Source organism: Arvicanthis niloticus, chromosome 1, assembly GCF_011762505.2.
Source record: "Arvicanthis niloticus isolate mArvNil1 chromosome 1, mArvNil1.pat.X, whole genome shotgun sequence".
Lineage (NCBI taxonomy): Eukaryota > Metazoa > Chordata > Mammalia > Rodentia > Muridae > Arvicanthis > Arvicanthis niloticus.
Genome location: NC_047658.1, coordinates 115,138,358 through 115,160,183, shown reverse-complemented (window position 1 = coordinate 115,160,183; position 21,826 = coordinate 115,138,358). Strand labels below are relative to the sequence as shown.

The 21,826-nt window shown below is 51.9% G+C and overlaps 1 protein-coding gene across 2 annotated transcripts; it reads left to right on the top strand.

Annotated features, from left to right (window-relative positions):
• Positions 1–80: 80 nt before the first annotated feature.
• Rps6ka4 (ribosomal protein S6 kinase A4) lies at positions 81–11,419 on the top strand. 2 transcript variants are annotated; one of them, XM_034507424.2, is made up of 17 exons: positions 81–242; positions 330–401; positions 1,067–1,285; positions 1,380–1,495; positions 2,578–2,685; positions 2,887–2,967; positions 3,040–3,143; positions 3,246–3,396; positions 5,488–5,652; positions 8,223–8,351; positions 8,512–8,645; positions 8,735–8,828; positions 9,129–9,302; positions 9,387–9,581; positions 9,830–9,989; positions 10,134–10,297; positions 10,474–11,419. In XM_034507424.2, exons 1-17 carry the CDS (start codon positions 188–190, stop codon positions 10,672–10,674), a joined length of 2,322 nt encoding a protein of 773 aa, XP_034363315.1. In that variant the 5' UTR covers positions 81–187; the 3' UTR covers positions 10,675–11,419. The 2 variants fall into 2 exon arrangements, with proteins under 2 accessions (XP_034363315.1, XP_034363323.1); XM_034507432.2 differs by having other exon boundaries at positions 125–242; positions 330–355.
• Positions 11,420–21,826: the final 10,407 nt, after the last annotated feature.

Here is a 21,826-nt window from a genome sequence, read left to right as displayed (position 1 = left end):
CCGCAGCCCCGCTCCGTCACGTTCCAGCCGCCTGACTCAGGCCGCACGGGGCGGGGAGCCGGGAGGCGGTGCCGGCGCCCGCTCGGCCCCGGAGGCGGCACCAGGAAGCACCCGCCCCGGCCGGAGCCGCCATGTAACCGGCGCCGCCCGGAGCCCCAGCCGCGCGGGCCCCAGCGACCCGCCCGCCATGGGAGACGAGGATGAGGACGAGGGCTGCGCCGTGGAGCTGCAGATCACCGAAGGTGGGTGCCGGATCCCGAGGCGGCTGCCTCGGACGGGTGGCAAGAGTCAGCGACCCGCTGGGCTCATTCGCCCCCCTGTGTCCGCAGCCAACCTGACCGGGCATGAGGAGAAGGTGAGCGTGGAGAACTTCGCGCTGCTCAAGGTGCTGGGCACGGGAGGTGAGAAACCGCGTTCACTGGGCTAGTGCCCTGGCATGGTGCTTTGGGCCTTCTGCCCGCCCACTCGCCTGGACCTGGGCCTGGGCCTGGTTGCTGGGGAGGTCCCCCCACCCTTTCCCGGCATAGCTCCCCTTGCCCGCCCCGCCCTACCGTACCAGGGTTCCGTGCCCACTTGCAGGGCGTCCACGTTGACAGGACTCTTCTCTGCAAAGTCCTGTGCGTGCATGTCCCCTGCCGCGATTTCCTAGTCTCTCTGGGGTTTTGACTCCCTCCCAAGAGCTTTGCATAGTTTCTCCCCTTTCTTCCCTTGCGAGCCCCACTCTTGTATTTTGCAAATCCCCCAGTCCGGGTTTGCACATCCCTCCGCTGTCTGGGTGCGCGCCTCTGCCTCCAGTGCCAGCGTTTTCATCTTTTCTCAGCTCTTGATCATCCCAGGTTTGCACGTGCCCCGCCCCCTCCCCGCCCCGCAGGCCTTCTGGAGTTGCAAGCTCCCCAGGCTAGTTTGCATTGAACATTGCTTCTCAGGCTTAACCGAACACCCTCCAGGGAGGGCTCACCTTTTCCTTAGACGGCTCTGTCAGCCTTTTGCACCCCTCTTCCCACCAGTCTGCACCGCCCTCGCACTTACAGCCCACCTTCCAACCGCTTGCTTGCTGCTCCCACAGCCTACGGGAAGGTGTTCCTGGTGCGGAAGGCGGGTGGGCACGATGCGGGCAAGCTCTATGCCATGAAGGTGCTACGCAAGGCGGCGTTGGTGCAGCGCGCCAAGACGCAGGAGCATACCCGCACCGAACGTTCGGTGCTGGAGCTGGTGCGCCAGGCACCCTTCCTGGTCACACTGCACTACGCCTTCCAGACGGATGCCAAGCTGCACCTCATCCTGGGTGAGGGCCTGTCATATCTCAGCTTTGGAGGAGGGACGGGAGTTAGGTTACGCTACCTTGTAGGAGAACATCTCAACTTCTCCTGCACCCCCAGACTATGTGAGCGGTGGTGAGATGTTCACTCACCTCTACCAGCGCCAGTACTTCAAGGAGGCTGAGGTGCGAGTGTATGGGGGAGAGATTGTGCTGGCCCTGGAACACCTGCACAAGGTAAGAGAGGGCCCTGGCTTTTGGCTGCTCTCTGGGGACTGCTCTGAACCTAATGAGGGGCTTCCTGTTTCAGGGGTGGCCTGGGCGGGAACATTGAAAGGGCTGCTTGCCTTGGCCTCCGGGCATGAAACAGCACTACTCGGAAGGGTCTTCTGCTCCAGAACCTTCTGGAAGGGGTTTTCCTCTAACAGGAACTGAGGCTAACCTTCATTGGACTTCCTTAAGTGGTGACCTCAGACCTCAGTCCCCAAGGCCTCTGAAATGGGGCTTTTTGTTCACACTCTTGGAGGTCTTGGGGACCGTGCAGAGGACTTCTCACTTTATACCTTTGGTGGCCCTTCTCGATTCCCTTCTTATTTGTTTTATTGTGTGTATGTGTGGTGTGTGTAGATGCATATGTGCCAGAGCACATGTGTGGGTCAGATTCTGTGACATTAATGACCTCCTTCTACCTTTACACGGTTTCTGGGGGTCAATCTCAGACTGTCAGCACTCTGCTGAGCCATCTCGGTGGCCCCCTGTTTAAATGCTTTTCCCTTAGCCATCGCATGTAGCCCAAGCTGGCCTTGAAATCCCTAAGGAGTTAAGAATGACCTTGAACTTCTGATCCTGCAACCCCTGTCTTTTTGAAACTGAGAGTACAGGCTTGCCCATCACGCCCAGTTTCATGGGGTGCCGGGGCTCCAGCCCAGGGCTCGTGCTAGACACTTTGCTAGCCAGTCCCACCCAGCCCCAACACTCAGGTTTTCCTCTTTTCTCTCTTCCTTTTCCTCTCTGTTTGTTTGTTTTGTTTTAAGGGTCTTACTCTGTAACCCAGCTCTCCTGGTAATCGCTGACTAGCCTAGGCTGGCCTCCTGCCTTAGCCTGCTGTGTACTGGGATGACAGGCATGAGCTTACATGCCTGGATCCAGTGGCTTTTCTTATCTAATAACTAGCTCTGCCCCGGGTTCATGCTGCCCTGGAGATCACCCTGCAGGCTAAAGATCTTCAGGGCATCTCTTTATCCTCAGTGGGGATAACAGGGCTGTGGCTGTGTAGGGTCTATCAGGGCCACACTCAATGTCCCATCTGCTCCTGCCAGCTGGGCATCATCTACCGGGACCTGAAGCTGGAGAACGTCTTACTTGACTCGGAAGGTCACATCGTCCTCACAGACTTTGGGCTGAGCAAGGAATTCCTGACTGAGGAGGTGAGTGGATGGCAAGCTCGGCCCATGGTGTTCCCAGCCAGGCCTTTGACCTGCTCCCTCTGTATCAGAGTGGCCAGGTACCCAGGTTTCCACTGTTCCCCAGCATCTTCTAAAGTTGAGCAAGTTCTGCTCTAAGCCTTTTAGGGCCTTTGGAGTAGGGGTGAAGTTAAGGTATCCAAATGGGTCTTCTTGGCTTCTCAGAAAGAGCGGACCTTCTCCTTCTGTGGCACAATCGAGTACATGGCTCCTGAAATCATCCGAAGCAAGGCTGGACATGGCAAGGTGGGTTGTCAGGGTGAAGGTGGCAGGGGTGGGGCTAGTGCACAAGGCCTTCACTCTGGCCCTGCCCCATAGGCTGTGGACTGGTGGAGCCTGGGTATCCTGCTCTTCGAGCTGCTGACAGGGGCCTCACCCTTCACACTGGAGGGAGAGAGGAACACTCAGGCTGAGGTGTCCCGGTAAGTTGTACAGGTCGTGGGGGGCAGCTGAGGGCTATACGGCCTGCCTAGGCTGGGTTGGGAGGGGGCTTGCTGCCCCTGACACCCCACCCATCCTCCCAGACGGATCTTGAAGTGCTCCCCTCCCTTCCCCCTCCGGATTGGGCCTGTGGCACAGGACCTGCTACAGAGGCTGCTGTGCAAGGACCCCAAGAAGAGGTTGGGTGCAGGTCCCCAGGGTGCACAGGAAGTCAAGAATCACCCCTTTTTCCAGGTGAGGCTTTAACCTATGACCTCATAGATCTTTTACCTCTGAAGGCCGGGCTGACGCATGGGGAACACAAACCTGTTTCATCTTTTCTGATGTTACACACAACAAGGGGTCAAAGGACAAAATGTGCAGACTCCACTCCTCAGGACACTCTCACTAGGCAGCTCCAACATGGTGAACCAACATGGAGCCTTCACATTTGACCTCACTGTGTGGGTTTTTCCTAGCCATTGTCTTCAGTTTATATATATGCATCAGAGTTACCATCTATCTGACATGGTAACAAGAGCATCCATTTGTGGGTATCGCCTGTGGCCAGGCACTCTGCATCCATGCTGGGATTCCAGCCTTGGAGGGCCCCCAGGGTTGCTCTCAGACCAGAGTCTTCCTCTCCCGGGCCAGCATGGCCCAGGTAGAGGCATGGGCAGGAGTAGAACCCAGAATGAAGCTGACCAGGTCCAGGTCCTTCAGGGAATTTCTGGCACACTCCCAATCTCAGACCGCATGCTGGGAGAGTGCTCACCTGTCATCCTGCAGAGGCACCAAGATCTTTGAGGCTTGACACTTGAAACTGGTGTCCTCTCCCTTCTGCCCTTTCTTTGGACTAGATCATTGGAGGCAACTGCACATACACACTTACCTGCACACATACAAACATACACACGCATATATACACACTTACCTGACACCGCACACATACAAACACACATATATATGTGCACATACAATGGGGTGGTGGCGGCGAGAAGCTTCTTCTTACGTGAAAGAAATCCAGACCAGGTTGTCTTTGAGAATCCAAGCACTCTCCCCCCCCCCCTTGTTCTTCCATATTTAGATATGGTATCCATTTCTAGGGTTGCTTTGTGACTCCAAAGGGATGACTATGTAGACTTCTTCCCAGGAAGAAGCAGAAGGAAGGGCAGGGTTTGCAAGTTTCTCACCTTCCCTTCAAGGTGCTTTCCTAGGCTCCACCTGACAGTATTTGCTTGCAAGCTATTGGGCACAAACTAGCTACAAGGAAGTGTCTGTATTAGGATTATGGTGCTAAAATGGATGCTGGCAGAAGCTTGGTCAGTCCAGTCACATTAGCTTAAACATGTAAAAGGGCAGGTGCTCACTCCCAGAAGGGAGGACAACTTGTAGGAATCCGTTTTTTTCTTCTACTGTGTGTTTTTCAGGGAGCACACTCAGGCTGTCAGGCTTGGGGGCGCGTGCCCTCACCCAGGGAGCAGTCTCACCTGCCCCTTTAGTGTCCTTGTCATTAGGAGTATCAATTCTCTAGTCACTGGTCTGAGTGTCACGTGGTAATTCACAGATACATAGGTTGCAGACTAGCGAAGGGTTGAAGAGGCTTCCCTGCTGAGGCTTTCCTGAAGGCACTGAGCAGATGCAGGGCCAGGCGACAGGCTGTTTCCGGCCCAGTCTGAAGTGGACTGAATGTCATTGAAGGAGAAGCTATGCAGGAGCTTGAGTGACAGGCAGGAGTCCTCTGCTGTGGCAGCTTTCCTGAATGAGGTTGTCACCCGTGACCCAGTGACTAGTTAGCAGGCCAGCCACAGTTTGGTCTTTTCACAGTCCCAGGGTAAGACTTCCTTTAGATGTGATATGCTCAAGTGTCTGACTTTCCTGACATCCCACCAGGGTCTCAGTCTCCCTATGTAGCTGAGGATGACTCCGGGGTTCTGATTCTCCTGCCTCCACCTCCCCAGTTTTAGGATTATAGGCATACTCAGTTTCCGCATTCTGAGGGTCAGACCAGGGTTCTGTACACACCTAGGAAAGCACACCACCACCTGAACTTCGCCCTCAGCTCGTGGCTTGCTTTATTTCCAGGTGTCCTTATTTATTAGATACAAATATTTATCAGCTTGTGCCCTTGGCTGTGCTGGCAGATGGCAGTTGTTTACTTGTATAAACAAGATGTAACGTTCATTCTTTCTCAGCAGTTAGACTCAAAATGGAGTAACTCACATCAAGGCTGTGTCATTATAAAGTAGTCATTTAAGGTTAGACACAGCCTGAGAGGTTCTGTTCTGTACCACAGAGGAAGCAGAGTGGATCAGCTTGGTCTCACCTCTCAACCTTTCTCCACAGGGTCTGGATTGGGTTGCTCTGGCTGCCAGAAAGATCCCAGCCCCATTTAGGCCCCAGATCCGCTCAGAGCTGGATGTGGGGAATTTTGCGGAGGAATTCACTCGGCTGGAGCCTGTCTACTCCCCTGCTGGCAGCCCTCCACCTGGGGACCCTAGGATCTTTCAGGTGAGTGGGAACCCACAAGACCCCAGATGGAGTAGATGCAGGACACTGTTGCCTGCTTCAGTCCTGCTGGCAAAGTCACTGCACAGACCCTGGGTTTCTGTGAGGACACATCTCCCCAGACTTTCCCACTTCCTAGGGGTGCCTGATGTTGTCAGTTACAGAAGTCACTATAGCTGCGTTTGACGACTTTGTATTTCATACTAACATCTGCTCACCCTTTTCAAACTTTCGTTCATTTATGATTTACTTATTATGTGTGTAGGGATTTTGTCTGCTTGGATGTTTCTGCACCATGAGCATGCCTGGTGCTCAAGGCGGTCAGAAGAGGATGCCAGATCCCTTGGGACTGCATTGCAGACAGTTGTGAGCTACCATGTTGGTGCTGGGAATCAAACCCAGGTCCTCTGGAAGAGCAGCCAGGACTCTTAACAGCTGAGCCATTTCTCCAGCCTCTGTTCCCCTTTATATACTGGGGATTAAACACAGGGCCTTACTTGTGCTGAGGAACTCTCTGCCACTGAGCCATGCCACTACTCTCTTTTTAATTTTGAGAAATTTGGTCTTGATGAGTTGCCTAGGCTGGCCTTGAACTTTCTACCTTTCTGCTTCAGTCTCCCAAATAGCTGAATTACAGGTCAGTGCCTCCAGGCCTGGCTTTTCACTTCCTTTCCATTCCACCATTTCCCTGTTATCTAAAAATATTGCTGTAGGGTATAGAGCGATTACTCAACAGTTAAGAACACGGGCTGCTCTTGCAAATGACAGGAGTTCAATTCCCAGCACCCACAACCATCTGCAACTCTAAGTTCTAGGGTATCTGACACCCTCTTCTGGCCTCAGAGGACACTGCACAAATATGGTGAATAGCATGCATGCAGGCAAAACACCTGCATATAGAATAAACAAAGTGAAATATTGCTTTAAATTATTAAGGGCAGAGGATGTAGGTCTGTTGGCAGAGAGCTTGCTCTGCATATGTGAAGCTTGGGTTTAGTTCCAGCACCGCATAAGCCAGGTTGTTGCTGCCACTGTAATCCCAGCACTCAGGAAGCAGAGGCAAGAGGATCAGTTTAAGGTTATCCTTAGCTACATACGAAGTTGTGAGGCCAGCCTGGGATATATGAGACTCAGTCTCAAAGATTATTAATAATTTTCAAAATTGCTAAGTGGGCACTCGGGAGACATGCTATGGTATAACCATAGCCCAGGACACTTGCATACAAATTCAGGGCTGTGTGGTAAGGCTTGCCTTACCTTGGCATCCAGAGCCCGGGGTGATGTGGTCCTGAGCCAGCTGCTTACCATTCTCCCACCTGATGTTCCACACAGAACCACTGCCCGTTCTAGAGGCTCCCAGGCACACCTCTATTTTGCCTGCCCCAGAGCAGTCAACTGGCAAGCTCTGCACTGGTTCAAACCACCTGGCTCTCTGGGACGTCCTTTCCTGTGCACTGCCTTTGAGCCCAGCACCCACTGCTGAGCAATTTGACATGACTGGTCTGGAAGTCCCCAAGGATTGGGATTAACCTCTGTGTCTCTCAGGTTTAGGATCAGGTCCAGCCTGTAGAACATAGTTTAAACATATTAAATAAAAATAGAACAATATTGAGTATAACGGACCCAGCCAGTTATGATGGTATTACACTGGTCATCCCAGCACCCAGAGGGTTGAGCCTGTATAATGTGGTCTGGGCACTGGGAATGAACCAGTGACCTTAACAGGAGAAAGTACTACCCACGTGGAGTCTGGTTTAAAGAGACCAATAGTGCCACATGGTAATGTCCACCTGTAGTCCCAGCACTGGGATACTGAGGCAGGAGGATGGATATGAGTTTGAGATCAGCCTGGGCTACATAGTGAGTACCAGGCCAACCAAGGCTACATAATATGACCCTGTCTCAAAACAAAGCGAAGACTGGCCAGTGGTGGTATAGGCCTTTAATCTCAGCACTCAGGAGGCATAGCCAGTGGGATCTCTGTGAATTCAGACCAGCTTGGTCTACACAGCAAGACCCTGCCACAAAACAAATTAACAAACCCAAACAACAACAACAAAAACAAAACAGTAACAACGACAGAACTTTGAAATTACAAGGATGTGGTCTACACGAAAGGCAAAGACTGGCTTTCAGTTCTCTTTGCCTTTCCTTGGTCTCCCTTCCCCTCACAGAGTGGTCTGGCTTGAAAGGGTAGAGAGTTGTATTCTCTCCCTTAGCAGATATTGATGAATTATCTTAAGCTAAGTGTGTATGACAACAAGTGGAGCCCTTGTGTGCAGTCCTGGGCCACTCGTCTGTGCTAGGTACTTTGGGGGTAGAAGCCTGCCACTGTGAGGAGAGAAATGTGGGTGTCCCACACTAGGAGGGTAGGCATGACCTCACATGATCATAAACATCATGACCATAAATGGAATAAAATGTGTCCACACAGGCTGTGTGGGCCCAGATGTAGGAATGCCCCTAACTGCCCCTCTGAGGACGAACTCAACCCTTAGCACTAAGGTGCACAGCAGCCCCTCCCACAGGCATCGCCCCGCCATGGGCACCCACCCCCACACTCATCTTTGCAGGGATATTCCTTCGTGGCTCCGTCCATCCTCTTTGACCACAACAATGCTGTGATGGCTGATGTACTGGCGGCACCTGGTGCTGGACACAGGCCCGGCAGGGCAGCTGTTGCCAGGAGTGCCATGATGCAGGTGGGCTGGCCTGGTGGAGGTGGTATTGGCTTTGTTGGAGTCCTCTGGGTTGGGGGACTCGGGCCTGGTTCCACCGGTTGCTGGTGGTATGATTTGGGTGTAAGCAGGCCGTCGGCCATGACACCTCCGTAAGAATCTAATGGGTCCCTTTTGCCTCCAGGACTCACCTTTCTTCCAGCAGTATGAGCTGGACCTTCGGGAGCCAGCGCTGGGGCAGGGCAGCTTCTCTGTGTGCCGGCGATGTCGCCAGCGCCAGAGTGGCCAGGAGTTTGCTGTCAAGATCCTCAGCCGCAGGTGGGAGTCGGCTGTGGGCAAAGCCCGCCAAAGAGGGCTAGGGATAAGGGCCCTGTAGGCCACTGTAACCCCTCCTGCCTTGTCCCCAGGCTGGAGGAGAACACTCAGCGAGAGGTGGCTGCTCTTCGCTTGTGCCAGTCACACCCCAACGTAGTGAAGCTGCATGAGGTGCTTCATGACCAGGTGACCAAAGCTTGTTAGGGACAGCCTGTGGAGTGGGGGATGGTAGAGAAGAGCGAGACCCCAGAATAGGACCTGAGGACTGCGGGACACTGCTGAGGATGGAGCCGGAAAGGAATGTGAGGGAGGGTGCTCAGGAAGGGGGGGAGGCTTATGGGATGGGGGTGCTTAAACTTGGATAAGAAATGAGGTCCTGAAAAGCTGTTAGTTTGGGGGGTGGTGTTTCCAGGAATATGGGGCTCCTGAGATACCTGGGCGGGCAGGTAGTGGCAGTGAGCCGCCTCGTCTTCCTGTCTTCCTCAGTTACACACTTATCTGGTCCTGGAGTTGCTGCGGGGCGGGGAGCTGCTGGAGCACATCCGCAAGAAGCGGCTGTTCAGCGAGTCGGAGGCCAGCCAGATCCTTCGGAGCTTGGTGTCGGCCGTGAGCTTCATGCACGAGGAGGCAGGCGTGGTGCACCGGGACCTGAAACCCGAGGTGCGAGCGGGACCCGGGCCGTAAAGCAGGACTGGCACCTGTGCTGGGCCCTGCCCCTGACTGTCGCCCGCCTCCCTCTGGTAGAACATCTTGTACGCAGACGACACGCCCGGGGCCCCGGTGAAGATCATCGACTTCGGGTTTGCGCGGCTGCGGCCCCAGAGCCCGGCGGGGCCCATGCAGACGCCATGCTTCACACTGCAGTACGCTGCACCGGAGCTGCTAGCACAGCAGGGCTACGACGAGTCTTGCGATCTTTGGAGCCTGGGTGTCATTTTGGTAAGGTTCTCGGGGGAGCTGGGGTTAATTTTCCTGATAGTTCGAGGCAGGGGACCAGGTCTGTTAGTAGGGGTAGCGCTTCTGCTTCTCTGAGGCCAGGATGCAAAGCAGGGTCTCTGGGATACTGGGATTGAGGGTCCATCACTTTTGGGTCCCTGTAGTGAGAGGGTGGTGATGCTGTGGGTGGGTGAGGATGCACCCTCCCCCCTTGCAGCCTGGACTGGTCTCACTCCTTTATTTCCTCCTAGTACATGATGCTGTCTGGCCAAGTTCCCTTCCAAGGGGCCTCGGGCCAGGGCGGACAGAGCCAGGCAGCTGAGATCATGTGCAAGATCCGTGAAGGGCGCTTCTCACTGGACGGGGAAGCCTGGCAAGGTGTGTCGGAGGAAGCCAAGGAGCTGGTCCGAGGTGCGGAGCTGAAGGACTTGGGGTCATGGTTAGGGAGGGAAGGTCATGCGGTTATATAAGTGAGCAGGCGAATCCCCCGGATCAGGGACAGGTACAGGAGCAGAGTGAGTCTCCTTTCCCAGCATGCCCCTGCCTTACCACCAGGGCTACTGACAGTGGACCCGGCCAAGCGACTGAAGCTGGAGGGGCTGCGTAGCAGCTCGTGGCTTCAGGACGGCAGCGCACGCTCCTCGCCCCCGCTCCGCACGCCGGATGTGCTGGAGTCCTCTGGGCCAGCAGTGCGCTCCGGGCTCAATGCGACTTTCATGGTAAGGGGCTGGCCGCTGGTGGACAGAACCCGCCTTTGATGGGTTAGGGGTTCCGGACCTCTGGAGGCTGGAGGCCTGGGGCTTGTAGATCTGGGCACTGTGGGAATGCACGCCTAGGCGAGGGTTAGCAAACCCAAGTCAGGCGGGGTGGAGACGTTCATTCTCTCATTTCTTAGGCGTTCAATCGAGGCAAGCGCGAGGGCTTCTTTCTGAAGAGTGTGGAGAATGCGCCTCTGGCCAAGAGGCGCAAGCAGAAGCTCCGGAGCGCAGCTGCCTCCTGCCGGGGCTCCCCTGTGCCTGCCTCCTCCGGTCGTTTACCAGCCTCTGCCGCCAAGGGGACAACTCGTCGAGCCAATGGCCCTTTGTCCCCTTCCTAGCTCTCGCCACTGTGACCCCCTTCCCTTTAGGAGCTCTGATCCGGGAGCCTGGTGCTGCCACCAGGCTTTTGCCAGCGGCTCCCACTCGGATCCCCAGGAATTGCCCTCCCCTCCACACCCACTTCCAGACAGAGCAGAAGTATTTTTATAAGCAGAGATTTTTAAAAAAATGTCTTACCAGATAAGAGTTGGGGACACAGGGAAGCAAATGTCATGAGCAAAGTAGGGTTTGGGGCTCCCCTCCCCGTTCCCAATGCTGCCTCATCAGGAGAGAAAAGGCCCCTTCCAGGGGCTACTCTGCTAAGAAAGGGCGTCCTATCCTGTCCCAAAGTACACAGTTGCCATGGGGAAGAAATCAGGATCCCCTATTCTGTGCTTCCCTGGGACTTTGCCCCTAGGAGGGGATACCCATCAGTGTCACTTTATGGACCGTGTGCAATGATGTCCACCAAAGACCTATGTTGGGAATGAGAGAGAGAGAGAGAGACCCTGGGGGACCTCTAGAGCATTTCTGAGATAGATCACTTTTATGTCACCGGCTTCTTCCCTCGTGGGGCTAAGAAAGGAGGTAGGTGCTCCCCAAGGGGAGCCCCTTTCTCACTCACCCATTCCGCCTGGGCACAGCTGCTTCTGGCTGCAGGTGGAGCCTTGGGGTTCTGGGCTGGGCATCCACAGTCACTGCCTCAGCCCCTCTAGGCTGTGCCTTTGACTTTAAAATAAAACTCCATCCAGTGCTGCATGTGGATCTGTGGGTTTTGTTCATGGAGAGGGTGTCTGGAACCAGAGTTGGAGGGACAAGTAGACCTTTGAGAGGGCGTCAAGAAGTCAGTCACTTAGCTGTATGTTGGTGTGTGCCTGTGTATGCAGGTATGCATGCATGTGTGTATGTGTTTGTGTGTAGCCCTGAGGTCCTCATAGCTCTCTTTCCTCCATTGCTCTCCGTCTTTAATTAATTAATTAATTCCCAAACGTGATTTTCTCTGTGTAGGCCCGGCTGTCCTAGAACTTGCTCTGTAGAGTAGCCTGCCTTGAACTCACAGAGATCCAGAGATCTGTCTGTCTCTGCCTCTCTAGAACTGGATCTAAAATCAAGTGTGCTGTCGCTCCCCCAGCTAATTAATTTTAAGACAGGGTCTCTACCTAGCACTGGCTGTCCTAGAATTCAGTATGTAGGTCAGGTTGGCTTCAAACTCATAGAGATACATCTGCCTCCATTTCCCAAATCCTGTGCACCACCTAGGTGAGCCCTCATCTTTATTTTTTGAGACAGTGTCTCTCACTGATCCTGAGCTGATCTACCAGGCTCCCACGCCACGCCTGGCTTTTGTGTGGGTTTTGGGATTCCAACTCCTGTCTTCCTACTGTAGGCATTTTACAGACAGACTTAACTCCCCAGGCCCATCAGTTTGTTTCATTTACATGTGTATACCTGTTTACATTAACATAGGTTCAGGTGTGGGTGTTCATTTGTGCAGAAAACCAAGGTTGATGTTGGGAGTCTTCCTCACTGAATCCAGAGATTGCAGAGGGGCTGGGTTAGCTGGCCATCTCACTCCAGAGAGCCCTCCGTAGCCTTCTGGGCCACCTTGCCCATCACACATTTTTATGGATCCTGGGGATTGTAATTTACTCAGCTAAGCTCCAACCCTTTCTCCTAATCCTACCCTCCACCCTGTCATCTTGCTTTTGCTTTTTGAGATCCACTAGCCCAGGCTGTTCTGGAACTCACTATGTAGTTGAGGATTATTCGGGCTTAGAATGCCTCACCCACCGTCCTCTTCCTAAGTGTGTTCACCACCACGATCCTCCTGATACTTCATGCATGCTAGAAAAGCACCCAGCCATCTCCTGGGCCTTTTAAAAAAAATGTCTTTTCACCCCTTATTTTTACCTTATGTGCGGGTGTTTCAACTTGTATGTCTGTGGACCATGTGATGCATTGCCATCTGAAATCAGCAGTGGGGCCCAGATCCCCCTGGAATTAAAGTCATAAAACAGTGGTGAGCCACTGTGTGGGTGCTGGGAATCAAACCCAGGTCCTCTGGAAGAGCAGTAGGTGCTCTTTATCTCAGAGCCATGTCTCCAGCCCTGCTCTTAGGTTTTTGACACAAGCCAAACTCATCTCATGCATGGGTCTCAGAAGCTCTGGCCAGGTTTGAGACTAGTAGACAATTCAACTTTAACTTAAGCAAAAACTACAATCCCATTTTAGGCTTTTGAAACTATGAACTGGACTCAACTTCTGGCCAGGCCTGGTTGGGTAAAAACAGTGCTCTGGACCATGTTCCCCAGTGTTCCCTCTTTATTTGGCCTTCAGCAGTATCTGGGCCTGGAGAATTCCTTAAAGCAGTGGTTCTTAACCTTCTTAATGCTGTGACCCTTTACCACAGTTCATCATGTTGGGGTGACCTCCGACCATAAAATTATTTCGTTGGTACTTCCTAACTGTAATTCTGCTACTGTTAGGAATCGTAATGTAAGCATCTGTGTTTTCTGATGGTCTTAGGTGACTTCTGTGAGTCATTCAACACTCCCAGAGGGTCATGACCCACAGGTTGAGAACAGCCTTAAGGCAGGGTGGGGCCTAGCAAGCTCTGGCTACAGACTGAAATCAGGTGACAGGTTCTTAGGAAGTCTGGAGCTGCACTCTGTTGGTTGCTGTTGAGTCATGTGGCCGTCTTGAGCTAATCATTTTAGTTAAGGATGCCATTGGCTGACCGGCTTATGGCTGTGGTGTAGTTGATTAGCTATGAACATGCTTGGCCTTTCAAGGCTCCTTGGATGGAGAGTAGGAAACTTAGCAGCCTCTTCAGTGACCTACCAGTGGTGAGAGCAGCCTCCTCTCAGTGCAATGATACTCATTTCTGGGGTAGCTGTATCTGAGCATCCTTGCTGTCTATGGCTATGCTGTCCCAGCCTTGTCTGGACCACTTCCTCCCTGCCTCCTGAGCTGTGCTGTGGAATTGTGAGGCAGACCTTCCTGCTACATTGATCTCTTGGAGGCGGTAGCACCTGAATGTCTGGAAATGGGAGCAGGGTTCCTGAAGTTTCCAATGTCAGGGTGAAGCTAGGCAGGACTTAGAGGCAGGGCTGTTGGTATGGGTGGTTGGCATCCTTAGGGAATGCACCTCTGGGTGCTGTGGGGTGCTCATCTGTGTCCCCCTCCCAGTGCTCTGGAAGGGTAGGGAGAGTTCCTTGGAGAGGAACTTTCTATGATTCTGACTCTTATGCTGTTGGTTGTTGATTTTGTGACATGAACAGGCCACCCAATAGTCCAGGCTTCCCTGTTCATCAAAAACAGTAGCTTGGGAATCAGTAGGTGAACACCCAGCCACCAAGTGTTCATTGGGTTCTTCCAGTGTGCAGGGCCCTTCCTGTGTACTTGAGGTGGGAGTCTCATTTAAGATAGGAAAATGAGGCTGGACGTGGTTTTCCATGCTTTTAATCCTGCCTGGGACCCAGCAGGGAGAGAGGCAAACAGATCTCTATGACTTTGAGGGCAGGAAGTTCCCGGACAGTCAGGGCTATGTGGAAAGACACGGGGGTGGGGGGTGGGGGGTGGGATGGGGGATCTGGTATATAGTTGATAAAACAGATGTGGCGGCACACACTTAAAATCCCTGCACTTAGGAGGTGAATTAGAGGCAAGGAGGATCAGGAGTTCAAGGTCATCCTTGGTCATCCTTGGCTACACAGCAAGTTCAAGGTGATCCTGGGCTTTAAAATCAAAGTTAGGAAACGAACTCATATTGTCAGACACTCACTGGCATAAAGTATTGCTAGTGGCATAAAAACAAACAAACCAACCAACCAACCTCTGTGGGAGGTGGGAAGGAAGGCTCAGTGGAAAACCTTTGTAGGGGGTGGGAGAGCCGGCCCAGCCGTTGAAAGTGTGGGTTGCTCTACCAGAAGACTTGGGTTTGATTCCCACAGGATGGCTAACACTCCTCTATAACTCCAGTAGTTTCAGGGGATCTCTCTGGCTGCCCCTTCTGGCTTCCTGGGCCCCAGGGATGCACATGGTAAATAGACATCCATGCAGGCAAAGCAGTCACCCACTTAAAAACAAAAATAAGTAAGTCTAAAAATGTTTGCAGGAAAGGGTGGCTGCTAGACCCAACAATGTGGGATCCATCCCTGGGACCCACATGCTGGAGGGAGAAAACCAACTTGCCCAGGTTGTCCTCTGCTCTCCGCAAGTGTGTACTGTGAAATTTTTGTGCATGCACATGAATTCCTGTGTAGTTCCAGGTTACTCAAATAACCAGACAGTAAAACTTCATAGTAATTGAATACTGCTTGAAGGAAAACTCAGACAATTCAAGAGATAAGAAAGTGAAGAGTCACTTAGTGTTACTTTCCACAGATAATTCCCATATGTGCACGCATGCAGACACAGACAGACAGACAGACAGACAGACAGACAGACAGACACACACACACACACACACACACACACACACACACACAATGTTTTTGTGACAGGGTCTTTCCATGTAGTCCTGGCTGTCCTGGAATTCACTATGTAGACCAGGCTGTCCTTGAACTCACAGAGATCCGCCCACCTCTGCCTCCCGAGTGCTGGGATTAAAGGTGTGCACCACCACTAGATTTTTCTTAAGATTTTGAAGCAGGCACTACCATTTTTTCCTTTTGCTTTTGAGGAAGGGTCCTGGGTAGCTCAGGTTGGCTATAATACCATATGTATACCCAACGATAACCTTCAATTCTTGATTCTCCTGCCTCTATCTCTTAAGTACTGTGGATACAGGTATGTGTGATGCCAGGGGGACTTCCTGCATGTGAGGCAAGCACTCTGCCAACTGAGTCACACCCACAGCCGCCCTGCCCATTTTCCTTTTTGGAGCTGAATTGAATTTTAATTGGAATGACATCAGTATGCAGCTACGTCTCAAACTCAGGGGCTAGTGGTGACCATTTCCATCCCTGCATATATTTTGTAATTACTTTGTGTAGCCATGGGCATTCCTTCCCACCATTGATGTAGATTGTTTGCATTTTTGGCTGCTGGGACACTTTTCAGTTCCCTATTGTTCTGAGCTGTTCTGCACAGGGTGCTTGTCCAGCGTGCAAGGGGCCTGAGCTTGATTCTAAGCCCTGCTTGGATGGGCTTGGTGAATCTTGTATGACTGCAGAGGTGAACTGCCTGTAAGGGCCTGGAACGGCTGGAGCAGGATGCACCCAGGGCCCCATGGGAGCCCAGAGTGCTGAAAGAAAGCAGCTATGTGTCACGGTGGATCAGAGAGTGGGGGTGTAGGCAGTGTGGGGAGCCTCATGGCAGGTAGGCCACAGGTACCTGGCTGGCTCTGTGACAAACATCCCTGCAGTTCTGTCACAACAGGGAAGGAGGAGAAGGCCATGTCGGGCTTGACTCTTCGTGATGGTCGCAGATGCCAGGCTGCAGCTCTAGGCTCCTCTCCCTGCCTCCCAGGCAGACCACCCTCATCCATTGTGAAACTTGGGCGAGTGGGGAAGGGGCTGGGTTGGATGGGATAGAAAGGATGGAAGGGCTCCATCTTGGGCCACGGGATGCTGTTAACACCTCTTATTCCCAGCCCCTGAAGCCCATCTTCTCCTTTTATGATACTTGATGCAGGGGACGCTTGGGTGAACCCCCAAAGGTCCCCCTGTTGCCAGCCCTTGGCACCAGTTCCTTCTGGAGTCTGGCTGCTGTGATACTGGACAGGAACTCTGTGCAGTCAGACCTTCCAGGTGTCCACAATCTATCTCTTTTATCTAGTATTCATGACTTCAGTGAGCAAAAGTCAAGGCCTCTAGGTGTTTATGCCTTGACACGTGGTCCTCCCAAGATTCCCTTCTCCCTTGGTAGGTGCTCAGTCGATGTTTGGTGAGTGAGTAGCTAGACACATTGTGAGTGAAGCTCCTGGTGAAGCTCCTTTCCTGGGATAGACCCTAGATGTGTCCCCAGCCTGGTCTTTCCAGTAGACAGCTCAGGCTCTTTGAAGTGGACCAGTAGGTCTCGTGTCTGAACAGATGCTGCTAAGGCAGACTGTGTGGCTTCGGGAGCAACACATTTTCTTCTCTCACATGGACCAGGAGGTGACTGTGACTCTCAGATCCAGTTCTGTCTGAAGATCTCCCCGAGTAGCAGAGGGAGGTGGGATGTCCGAGTTCCTCTGTTGATGGCCAACAAAATCCATATCTAGTTTTCATAGCACAGCCTCGGGAACCTTCTGTGCTTTTCAGCTGTGTTACCTGGGACTAATTCCTGAACCTCTCTGAGCCTCCAGACCTTATTGGACAAATTTAAACAGTGGAGCTGGCCACCACAGGGTAAGATGAGGTAAAACCTACAACAGACAGGTCACAGATATGGTAACAGGGTTGGACAGCAGACGCTATCTTCTCAGATAGTGGACGTTTTACAGGGGAGGGTGGCCAGCAGGTCTGAACTCATACAGCCTGCTGTGATAGTATTCCATCAGGGACAGTGTGAGAAACACCCAATCAAAAGCATTTTGGGAAGGAAAGAGAATTTTATCCTATAGCATGCTTTCCACCACAGAGGAAAGCCAGGGCAGGAGCTGAGGCAGACACCATGGAGGAACTTGGTTTACTGGGTTGCTATGGTGTTGGCCAGGGCCCTGGTGTCCTCTTTCCCTCTTGTGCCTTTTCCTCTGTGCCTTCTTACTCCTCCCGAGGCCTTACTGACTGTGGGGAGGCCCCAGGGTACCTGCAGCCACTGATCAAAGCATCACTAAGGAGTAGCGTCCACTGTGAAAGGCCTGTAGGATCCCTGGGATGTGAGCTGTGACTTTGCCCCTAACCAGCATTCCTGGCATCTGTTGGGGCAAAGAATAGTCCATCAGCCCCTAGGCTTTTACTTTGTAACCCAGTCTGGCCTAGAACTTTGAACCCACAGCATTCCCGTTGTTTCAGTCTCTTGAGTGCTGGGATTAGATGACTGCACTAGCTAATTACACAAGCAGGATCCAGCTTTATGACAAGATTTCAGACACCCACCCTCCTGCCCCAGTCACCAGAGAGCCAGCTATCTACAGGGTGGAGAATGGCACCAGATCTCCCAGCTTCTGAGTTAGCAGTGGCTACAGGCATCCAGCTGGCTGCACTGGATCAATGTCCCTGAAGGGCTGTCACCAGCAGTCCTGGATAGGCTTTGCAGATGCTGGGCTGTAGCTCCAAACTCCTCATCTCTGGGTGTCATCATCCCACCTCTCCCCTGGGCAGAGGGGAAGTCTTTCTGCCTCTGTAAAGCCAAGTCAGGGGAAATGTCTGGAGTTGTCTAAGAGAGAGGAATCACTCTCTAGGTTGCGATGCGCTACCTCGCCGATAAGGAGAACGCCACACTCAGGATTCTTCTGACAGCATTTATTGAACAGCTCTTCAAGATGGAGAAAAGGGGAAGGACACCGAGCTCAGAAAGCCCGCTGCTTAAATAGAGCTTTGGGAGACGTGCAGATCCCTCATTGGCTCAAATCTTTCATCCAATTGTCATACTCGGTTTTCGCGCCATGCGCAGGCGCATTCTCAAGTAAAGCTTCCGTGAAGAACCAGGAAGCAGAAGCCTGCACCATCTTGTAATGGCGAATGCGGATCCTCACACTAGGTACTGGCACTGGAAAAACCTGGCTATCGACCCCAGCTGTCAATGTATCAGCCCAGGTGTCACACAGATATGAGTTCAAAGGTTACTGTCACCATTGCTATTAGACAAATGACTACCCAAGGTGACTACAGTTAAGAAATATCTGAAAACAAGACTCAGAAAGGCTTCACACAATGTCCATAGTCACACAGCAGCAGCAGCCAAAGCTATGAGCCCCTTCCCACCCCAGCCTAATCCTGCCTCTCAGAGTTAGTTACCCCTGCCTTCCAGAGGTTTCAGTGGCCATTTACTTTCCTTTATTACACATCTCAGCTTGTCTGCACTGTGCGTCTGTTTATTGCTCTGACTCGGTGTAGCCTGAAGCAGTGGAGACTTGCTGGCTTGGCTGGCTGTCTAGTTGAAGCACATCTCATCAGTCAGCATGTGACATTGCCTCGTCCCTCATCTTAGCTCAGCCTTCCATTCTGATCAGCAACCCAGGATCTCAATGTGAAGATTGTGTCCCGGAGCAACTGGGAACTGGGTGGTGGAAAAAAAAAAGCTCCAGGGAGGAAAAAAAGCAAATGCCACAAAGGAAAAATGGACAAGGACCAAGGAACTGAAAATTCTGAGTGGGATCAGAGGGTCTCATTGGACTCAGCTGAGCATGTGTGTCAAAGGAGGAAGGAGTAATAAATTGGCTAAAGATATAATCAGCTTTTTTTTTTTTTTTTTTTTTTTTAGACAAGGTCTTATTATGTAGCCCTGGCTAGCCTGGAACTCACTATGTAGACTAGGCTGTCCCTGAACTCACAGACACTCGCCTCTGCCTCTACCACACTGGTTTGAGAGTCTGGCACTTCCTCACACAACAGATTAAGTATCTCAAGCTAAGCAGAAAGAGCCGAGGAAAGAAGAATCGGAGACCAAAGTGATCGGCTTAATATCACTTCCTTATGCCAACAAGTGGTTCGGTGGGTAAAGGCTGCTAAGCCTGACGATCCCCGAGATCAACATGATGGAAGAACAGGACTCTGAAACTCTAACCTCCAGTGCAGGCATGCACAAAACAAAGGATGAAATTTTAATCTAAATCAGGAGCATGCAATGCAAACAAGCAGTGGAAACTGGACAGACGGCTAGGGCAGGATCCACAGAAGTGGCATCTAGAACCCTCCTTAGTGATCCAGCCAGGAATGCTGCCGGAGAGTTCCAGGCTCTCCTCTCTCCTTCAGGCTCCTCCGCTCCTGCCTGGAGCTGTTCTGTAGGGTGTGGACAAGAACTCCAGCAGACAATAAGATCTCTTTTGGCAAACAGCTGCAGAACCAAATCCTGAGATTTCTGTGGTGAAAACGGGCTAAAATGGGCTAGAGCTTGCCCCCAGGTTCAGCTTACCTCCAAATGATTTTAGGGTTACCTCTTCAGAGATCGGCTGACACAGCAAAAGCCCAGGACAGATCTGGCTTGGGTGGAGACTGAGCATTCCAAGCTACCTAAAACATAATTAATCCAGTTGGGCCAGTCAATCACCTGTCCCAGCACCCACTCCAGGGAAGGCAGGGAAGAAATGGGAGGAATAATTATCCCTTTAATGAGATACTGTAGTCTTCCTTCCTAGAATTCCTGCCTTCTGTTGAAGTCCCTACTAGGGCCAGGAAGTTCAAGCTGGCTCTGTCCTCCTTCCTGAGTCCTGATCCAGAAAGGTTCCCCTTTCCTTCTCTTTCTTTAAATACTACCAGAAAATAAGTGTGTAATCTCTGGTACTTGTGCTCCCTCCCTTTTTCTTTAAATTCCCTCCCTGCCCCACAGCTAGCTGCTTGTCTGCTCCCAAACAACCCCCATTCTGACTTAACTCAAGAAGTATGGATTTTTTTTTTTTTTCTCTTCTCTCTTCTCCTCCAGGCAGCAGCTGAGATTTCCATCATGCCTGCTCTGGGGTGTTCCTTTTTACTCTCCTCCTCCTCCTTTTCCTTCTCCTCCTCCTCCTGGCAGCAGCCAAGATTTCCATCATGCCTGCTCTGGGGTGTTCCTTTTTACTCTCGTCCCCCTCCTCCTCCTCTTCCTCCTCCAGGCAGCAGCCGAGATTTCCATCATGCCTGCTCTGGGGTGTTCCTTTTAAAATTGTTCCTTTTGAATAAACTTTGGCTTTATTTGACTTTCAAATTTTTCCTGCCTTTTAAGTTTTTAATTAGGAGAGAAAACATACCCATTCCTGTGTGCCTACATGATTTCACACAGGGGGAGAGGAGAGTGGAGACAGTGATCCATCAACTCTCCCATGAAGTTATTTTTTTTAAAAATTGATTCATTGATTTATTGATCTGGAGTCTCATTGTGTTGTCCAGACAAGTCTTGAACTCCTGGGTTCAAACCACCCTTCTGTCTTGGCCTCCCAAGCAACCAGGGCCACACATGGGTGTCACAGAGCCCAGCTTTACAATTTTTGGCAAACTAAGGCAGAGAGAATTATTTCATTATTGTGTTGATTGAAAGCAGTCTGTGTTGTCAGGTATGGTGGCATACACCTTGAATTCCAGCACTCAGGACACAAAGGCTGGTAGATCTCTGTGAGTGTGAGGCCAGCCTGGTCTACAGTGCAAGTTCCAGGTCAGCCAGGGCTACACAGAGAAACCTTGTCTCAAGAAGAAGGAGGAGGAGGAGAAGAAGGAGGAGGAGGAGGAGGAAGTAAGCAAGCAAGCGGTTTATGTGGTAACCTTGGCAGTTAACTCTTGGTCCCGATTTCCCAGAATGCTTTGCTTGAGAAAGACAAGGAATAAATGAGGCCACTTTGAGGTTAGGTTGCTTGGGCCCCAGTGCAGGGGATAAGTGTAAAACAACGCTGTATTTTTTTTTTTTTTTTTTTTTTTTTTTTTTTTTACAACCTCTCAGTGGTATAAGATGGCAGCAGACTTGTTGCAGCAAGTCCCAGGAAGGAGGCGAGAGTCTTCTGAGTTTTTGGACAGTTTCCAGGCTGCATCCTTCTCATGCAGAGGGCCCACATTATCAGTGAGAAGCTTCCTGAAGCTCTCAGGCCTGCCCTTCATTCAGCAGTCAGAATTAGGTGTCTGGAGGGGTGGGAGGGAGTGGGGAGTGGGCAGTGGGGGGAGTTGCTCTTGGCAGGGCCAATAGCCACACCCTTGGTTTTAGCTACAGAAAACCCAGGGAGCTGAGCTGAACCATGAACTTCTAACAATGCCCCCTCCCCTGCCCTCTAGAAGAAGCCAGTGAGGCTTAAGCAGAGGGCTGGGGTGTGGTGGAGGTGGTGGCAGTGGCTGGCAAGATTCCCGCACAGGCTGAGTCAGCAGGAAGGCTCTGAGTGGGAGTGGGGGCTGAGTGTGTTGGGGATTATCTTGCTTCTTACCGTCCACTGCCTGACATGTGGATGTGATATCTGGAGCTTGGAATCAGGAGGTGACTTGAAGGATGGGAACCTCGTGTTAATGATGACAGCCATGCTCCTGCCTCAACCCTCCACCAGGACTTTTGAGACTTATTTTCAAGACTTTAAAAAAAAATTGTGTGTTCATTGTGCCCATGGAGGCTGGAAGAGGGGTGCCCGCTTCT

Coding starts and splice junctions, on each gene's coding strand:
- Rps6ka4 (XM_034507424.2), top strand. CDS start 188: ATGGGAGACGAGGATGAGGACGAGGGCTGCGCCGTGGAGCTGCAGATC. Junction 8,829..9,128: donor ATGAGGTGCTTCATGACCAG/GTGACCAAAGCT, acceptor TGTCTTCCTCAG/TTACACACTTATCTGGTCCT. Junction 9,582..9,829: donor GGAGCCTGGGTGTCATTTTG/GTAAGGTTCTCG, acceptor ATTTCCTCCTAG/TACATGATGCTGTCTGGCCA.